At 35.8% G+C, this 7,163-nt stretch overlaps 2 protein-coding genes across 2 annotated transcripts; one reads left to right on the forward strand and one right to left on the reverse strand.

The window, feature by feature from the left end:
- Positions 1-828: 828 nt before the first annotated feature.
- Positions 829-4,886, reverse strand: LOC105649448 (Inositol monophosphatase family protein). The gene is made up of 9 exons (XM_012236088.4): positions 4,733-4,886; positions 4,551-4,647; positions 4,366-4,468; positions 3,756-3,967; positions 3,412-3,471; positions 2,541-2,929; positions 1,898-1,976; positions 1,772-1,822; positions 829-1,139 (listed from the first exon to the last, which is right to left on the reverse strand). Exons 1-9 carry the CDS (start codon positions 4,843-4,845, stop codon positions 990-992), a joined length of 1,254 nt encoding a protein of 417 aa, XP_012091478.1. The 5' UTR covers positions 4,846-4,886; the 3' UTR covers positions 829-989.
- A 1,064-nt stretch (positions 4,887-5,950) lies between these two features.
- On the forward strand, positions 5,951-7,163 carry LOC105649449 (receptor-interacting protein). Its single transcript, XM_012236090.4, has 2 exons — positions 5,951-6,724; positions 6,817-7,163. The coding sequence occupies exons 1-2, from the start codon at positions 6,461-6,463 to the stop codon at positions 6,982-6,984; spliced, it is 432 nt and encodes a 143-aa protein (XP_012091480.1). The 5' UTR covers positions 5,951-6,460; the 3' UTR covers positions 6,985-7,163.

The raw sequence follows: 7,163 nt of genomic DNA on the forward strand, positions 1-7,163 counted from the left end.
TATATATAATATTAACGGGGGATGATCAAAGCTTATAGTATTGTGTTGGTAATTAAAGAAGCTTATAGTAATATGTACACCTGGCCCTTGCGAGATACGTCCAGAAATTTCTCAAGATTTTGTGTCCTCTAATTGCATATTATAGTAATTAATTAATAAGTGCAATTTAGGGGTAGGGCAAAAGAATGGAGTATATAAGTAGTAGTACATATAAAGTATGAACTCTGATTTGCGAGCTTCAGACGTGCTCAAGGCAGATTGGTCTCTAGATTTGAAAGTCTACGTAGTTAGACTCAGTTTATTGATCCTAAACATACATTAATTAAATTTAACTCTAAATCATACCTTTCATTGGATTACAATATGTTATTTTTACTATTAATTAATTAATATCATTTATCTAGAGTTGTACCATGCATAAAATGAAAAGAAAGCCTAGTCATCGTTTTTTAATAAATTTAATTATTATATTATGTGATAAGCCCAACGTTAATTTGCATTATTAAAATTAATAATAAATAAGAAAGAAAATAAGAATTCATGTTGTATTTTTAATAAATGACTTAATAGTACGAACTAGCTAGAAAATGTTAAGAAAGATGAGATTTTCATGCGTGAAATTGATATTAAAAGGAAAATATGGGCTTGTCTTTTGGATCCATGCTTGAAGAAGGGTGAAGTAACAATAGATGGGTCCAACACCTGCTAAATCATTTTAGCTTGCAATTGGTTGAACTAGAGCTGAAAGCCTACAGCCCTTCTAGAAGGCTATTCTTTGCAGGAAGATATATGAACTAGAGTTCCATTCATTAATTTGTTCTATAAATTTTATGCACTTTTTATATGATTCAAATCATTTCTATTTGACTCAAATAAATTAAATACAATCCAATACATGAGAAATTTTTTTTTGTTCGATTTTTCTGTTAAACAAATGCTGCTAAAGGAAAAAAAAAAAAAAAATACCGGAGATTGGATATCTTCTACTGTTAAACAACTGGTGAACCGGAAGCAATCATCTGCAATATCTCATTATGTATGTTGCTATTAGATACAAGGACACCACCTGACGGAAATATAATCCTCCGTTCAACTTGATCTGCTGCAAAATCAAGATGGTTGCCTTTCCAGTCGGTCACCTGATCAAAAGGAAGTAAAATTGTTACGGATTATTTGCAATTTACTTCGAAAATTATTTGCAATCCTACGACTATTCGTTACAAAATACAAAATGCTAAGCCAAGATGTGAAATTATGCAAAACCAACTCATCTGCCCAGGGAACAGTACTAAAGGCCAGAAGGTGACATACCAGAAAGGAAACCAAACCTAGTTCCCCAAGTAATGAGTTACCTTAGCATGACAATATTTGACTTTAAAGACTCAAATCCCCCAAGTCAACACTTCAATTTGATTTTACTATTTTCCTTTTAAACATATAGATACTGCAAATGCATGAAGGAAGACAGGTAATTAAACACCAAGAAAAATAGCCAAAGACAACAGAGGCTATTTCTTCTTCTTAAAAAGAAATAAAAAGTGAAGTAAAATGATTTTTATTACAGTTCCAGTGCATCCAACAGTTCATTCATGTTTTAGAAAATTGGGATAATTTCGTGTACTTTTTTTATTGGTATGCATTTAGAATATGCATCAGAAAAACTTGATTGACCGACCAAAATGCCAAACCATCAAACAAGATATCAGTTCACATTTGCATGCAACAAAAAGAATATACAACTCTAGAAAGAAGGTGGCAACAAGTAGCATACCCTTCCCCCTGCTTCATGCACACATATCACACCAACAGCATGATCCCAAGCCTGCAGTAAATAAGTCAATGAATTAACTGATGCTCAACCAATTGCTTTACGTGTGTCTTGAAATCAGCAATGTACCTTGATTATTGTCTGAGTTCTTGCTCGTTGAATGAAGACTGATGCCCTACCTGAAGCGACCATTAGATACTTGCATAAACTGCATTCAGCCATAACTCCATCATGTAAGTTTTTGTTATCTCCATTATCATCTTATTCATTTGATAGACTAGGCCTTCCAAAAATTTATATATGGTAAAATTAGACTCAACAGGATGCAGAAGAGCCAGGAAGCAAGAGATCTCAACCATCTAAATGGAAAAACCTTATGTTTGCAGGAGTCCATAATACAAAATCTGTTAGTTAAAACTTCAAAATTCATCGATTAAGATAGATCTTTCCGAAAGTGTTAGAAAAGAAGAGTTCCAAGTTTGTCAAACTAAATCAAATAGAATTCTTAAAATTGACAGAGGACGAGCACTTTACCAAAGAGAATATATCTTAGGAGAGAATAAGACATTCATAAACACAAATATTGCTAGAATATTAAGCACAAAATATTTACTGTAGAAGAAAAGAAATGGGAATGGTGGATAGGATAAGAAGTATGTAAGCGTAACACAATAGAAAGAATGGTATACCATCCCATCACAATAATAAAACTCAAATACGTGCAGCTGAAATGGTATAATGCAGTCAAAATACTGAATAAATATGACTAAACCTTCCACAGCACGCAGATAAAAGAAGAATTTCTTTCTCTCCAACTCTGTCAGCATCATTTGTTGCATCAAATAAAGCTGAAAGAGGCAATGACTCCCATGTTTGACTGTCAGGAATACAGAAACGTGCTTCAGGCACAAAGTAACATCCGTCGACAATGCATCTAGTCCAACCATTTGGAATTTTGGCCGATCTACCCGGCAAATCGAATAGCTTCCTCGTCCATGCTCCACAGCCAACATGAGCCACCATGAGGATCCCTGATCCAGATGGCATGTTTTCATATTCCTGGACCTCAGTGGTGGATTTGTATGAAATATCCTTTGGCCAGTTAGGGCAGCCCATAACACCTAATGCAATCTCTCCTTCAACTACAAGAGCCAAACCTACCTGAAAAATTAGCATATGGGCTAACTGCTTACAAGCATGGAAAATGGGTAATAGATCAAATTACAGAAAATAGATACAAGATCTGCACAATAGAATTTTAGCTCTAAAATGTTTCTGCCAAACATATAGATGCCACTTAAAAAATGCTTCTTGTAAACTACTGAGCAGACTTTTTTGTGTTGAATTTCAGTAAGAAAATAAATGCTGGAACACAAATCCTCTATAATATTCTTTTCATACAAAGCATCCCAAAAGTGGCTTTAGCTGCATCCCCCCTTCCCCTTTTTCTGTCTCTTTCTCCAAAAAAAAAATAAAAATAAAAAATAAAAACCAAAGGGATGCTAGAGACAGCAAACTGGTCCCCAATAAGAATTTAGCACAACCAATAAAAACTTAGACTAAGCATACCTAAAACTTTCTATTTCTTCAAACCTCTCAAGTGAAGAGAACATTTAAAAAAAAAAAAAAAGCAAAATATATACCACATATAGAGCGTCGTCTCCTTTGACAAAACCTTTAGTGCCATCTATTGGATCCAGCACCTGCATTGAATTCATAGACTATGCTATAATAAAACAGGAACATCCAACAGCAATGCTTAATGCAAAAACAAAAGCTGATCCGTCAACAAACTATGACATGACTCCTATAAGAACAAAGAGAGAACATGCTCAATTACATGCATTAGAAGGTACACTTATAAGGCAATGGAACAAATATATAATTCACCGTTCAAGAGGTGTAATGTAAATAATCTGAACAATCAGATATTGCAGAATATATATACATGCCATCAAAATCACAATTACTCAGAAGCTTTACCTACCCAATATGTGGCAGGCCTTGTTCCATAGACAATATCATTCTTCCCCCCTCTGTCAATTGCTTCCAAGACATCAGCATGTTTCAGTGGTTTGTCATTGGAGCTTGTTTTATCAGTAATCACACTTACCACAGAATCCACCAGATTATTTGAGCGTAAAAAACTAGAATCCTCTTCAGCTACCAAGGGAATAGAAGGAAAATGTTTACTCAGCTCTGCGAGCAAAACAAAGCAAGAAAGAACTTGAATTTCCATAAGAATATTACAAACTCAAAAAGCATCAAGATATAGTGATAGATGAATAGCCACTGCCACTTTTTTACCCCTAATTTTATTTTTCATCCATGTTTTACTGAATTAATTAAAGAAGGACAAAATCTGGTCGAATAAGAAAATATTTTTCAGTGGGAACAACATTAACATGTTTCCTTCTTCGAAATCGCACAACAATAATCTAAGAGAAAAGAAGAGAAGCCATGGCCAAATTAATCTCATTAAGGAGGCAAAAGACCACTCAGCATCGAATGACAAATAAACAGTACATAATAATAAAAAAAAAAATTATCAAAACGAAAACATAAATCATTACTAAATAACAAATAGATAAGCTTACCTAAGCTGATTAAGGCCTGCACTCCAAAATCTGCAATTGTAACTGGAGTCTGGTCGTTCTTTTCAAGTACCCGTCCTTCAGTAGAGAAGAGAGACCTTTTCACCTAATGAACATAGTAATTATTTCACTTTACTTTCTCGCATTTTCCTAGAAGACAAACATATTTAAACAAAAGTAAATCATACGTCGACACAAAGACGACAAGCCCTCTCTACAACATCCACTGCAGCTTCAAGCTCTCCGTGGTACTTTGCTTCGTGCTTCGGAAATGGAAGGCTTGACCTGAAAAATAAGCAATAAAAATTAGAAAGTAAAATCACAACGAGTATTTTGATTATAGGAAAGCAGAAGAATCGAGTGGAGTGACCTTACAGGGAAGAATCGCTTGCGACGAGGTGTATTGGAAGAATGATGAAGATGAAGATGAAGGCGAAGGCATCGAACGGTGGAAAACTGGGATGCTGAGTAGAGAAGATCCATTGGCGGGAAAAGGATTGAACGGTGAAGACTGGTAGTGGGGGGTCAAAGAAGCTTTGAAGGTCTCAGCTGTAGAAGAGGTTGCGACTGGTTGGCGGTTGGCACTTGGCAGTGGCAGTTTGTTCAATGGAAGATGGATTGGGTCTGGTTGGCGATGGAAGGATTTGGGTCGTTGTTGTTGCAGCTTGTGGGCCTTCACACGGGTCTACAATGGGCCTTATCCCTTTTTATGTCTCGAAATTCTGCCAGTTGGATCCAAAATCTGATAGTAATCTATAAATCAATACAAATTTTAGACTGTGAGGTAGATAATTACAATTTTCCCTGTAGGTTTATTTTTATTATTTCCGGGTCCAATTTGTTCATCTCCATCCATATATGGTAAAAGTTGAGAAGCTTGCCGTCAGCACCAAGTAGATTTGGCGATAAGCACAAGGGCACGTTGGTTTGGACTTTGGAGACTTCTCCATAAGGCCTTGTTTGCCTGAGTTCCGAAAATAAATAAACTCTCTCCAATTAAAAAATAAATAAATATCTTATCCTTATGCAGAATCGCAAGCATAGAAGCTTCTATCCAAAAACAGAAGTTGTCCTTATCCACTAATCCAACTCTTTCATATAAACCGACACGTGTCTCTACCCACTGGATCAGATCAAATAACAAGCCATCGCCCCCGGTTTCTCATTCACAACGGTACAAAAATGTACCCATCATGGCAGGTTGTTTTTCCTCTCTATTACTCTATATATAAAACGAAACCTTAATTGGAATCAATCTTCTAAACAAAAATCTTGAAATCATATTGCTATCTGGTAATTCGGGGTTGGTCGTTTATATATGAGCTTGAGATACATGAGCAAGGTGGTGTACCAGGCAGGGATGCGAGTTGTTCAGGGTATTAAAGAACCAGTATCCAAGTGTACTGACTCAACGATCAAGTCTTTGAGAGATTCTACTTGTGCTTCTTCTTCTTCTTCAAAGCAGGCAAGACTTTTTTCCGGTGCAGTGTCTGATTCTGGTGCTTTTAAGGCCAACAAGAACGACAAGCTTAAGCAGGCTGAGGAGTCTCTCAGGACAGTTATGTATTTGAGCTGTTGGGGTCCTAATTAATACTATACATAAGTAGCTATGTTTTTAGATTTAAGGAAAATTTGTAAACTGTGATTGCCTTTTGTATATTTCTCTATATATTATAAACATACATGTATATATACACATATTATATATATTTACTTGCAGTCTGTGTGGATTCCACATTCGAGTTCTAAATATTTTTCTATTGATGGTTGTTTGTTTGTTTTTTTTTTTTTTTTTTTTTTTCGTTCCCCTGTTCGTGATTCACTTCCAAAATTCGGAGTAAGGAGTGGACCCGAGTAGGCAGCAGGTATATGGGCCCGATCTGAGTTGGTAAGGCCATAAATGGGCCAACCCGATTGCTTGTTCCTGGTCTAGGTCCAACATGATCCAATCATTTTGTTGCATAATCCAAATGCGTTTCTTCATCTCCACCACATAAACAAAGCTGATAAGTCTGTTCAGTTGTGCTATTTTTTTTTTTTTTTTGGCATTAGAAGACAATCTTTTATCTACTTGAATACTCATTTCAATTCAAAGAGTATGAATTCGCTCAAATTTTGCAAAACCTATGAATCGCTATTTCTTTTCAACTCTTCTAAAGTGCAGAAAAGCCTAGCAAAACAATCTATTTTTGCTCCAAAAAGGGTAGTCCATAGAAGAAAACTTTCAGTAAGAGGGTGCAGTGGCCAAGAACCAGAGAAAAATAAGACAGCTGAAAGGCGAAGTTTCTTGAGTCTTGAAGAAGCTGGTCTCATAGAAATATCTGGATTAAGCACTCACGAGCGTTTTCTTTGCAGATTAACGGTAACAATCTACTAAACTTTCTCTCTAACTAAAAGCCTATTCCAACACGAAATCAAATTCTAATCAAAATCTATATTTTGCGTCGTGTTCAGATATCATCGTTGAACCTTCTAAGAGTAATATCGGAACAAGAAGGGTGTGAAATTGAGGAGCTGAACGCGGGGAGAGTGTGTGATTGGTTTGTAAAGGATAAACAGAAGAGAGAACAGAACATGGAATCTGCAGTGCTTCAGTGGGACGATTCTGAATTCCAATTTTAGACTTTATCCTCTTTATTGTTAATTAGCATTTTGTCATATTAAACATGCCGTTTTTAATAATTGTATGTTTTTCGTTAGCTTGTCGTCCCAGGTAATACGAAGGTCAGTTTAAACAAAGAAACGACTTCTGTTTGTAAACGGCTAATGCGGAGTAATCACACGCTTATATTTAGTTTGCA

The sequence above is a fragment of the Jatropha curcas genome, chromosome 11 (genome assembly GCF_041381405.1).
Source record: "Jatropha curcas cultivar XTBG-Jc1 chromosome 11, XTBG_Jcur_1.0, whole genome shotgun sequence".
Taxonomy (NCBI): Eukaryota; Viridiplantae; Streptophyta; class Magnoliopsida; order Malpighiales; family Euphorbiaceae; genus Jatropha; species Jatropha curcas.

Coding starts and splice junctions, on each gene's coding strand:
- LOC105649448 (XM_012236088.4), bottom strand. CDS start 4,845: ATGGATCTTCTCTACTCAGCATCCCAGTTTTCCACCGTTCGATGCCTT. Junction 4,469..4,550: donor CTTGTCGTCTTTGTGTCGAC/GTATGATTTACT, acceptor TATGTTCATTAG/GTGAAAAGGTCTCTCTTCTC. Junction 1,140..1,771: donor TGCATGAAGCAGGGGGAAGG/GTATGCTACTTG, acceptor CCTTTTGATCAG/GTGACCGACTGGAAAGGCAA.
- LOC105649449 (XM_012236090.4), top strand. CDS start 6,461: ATGAATTCGCTCAAATTTTGCAAAACCTATGAATCGCTATTTCTTTTC. Junction 6,725..6,816: donor GTTTTCTTTGCAGATTAACG/GTAACAATCTAC, acceptor CGTCGTGTTCAG/ATATCATCGTTGAACCTTCT.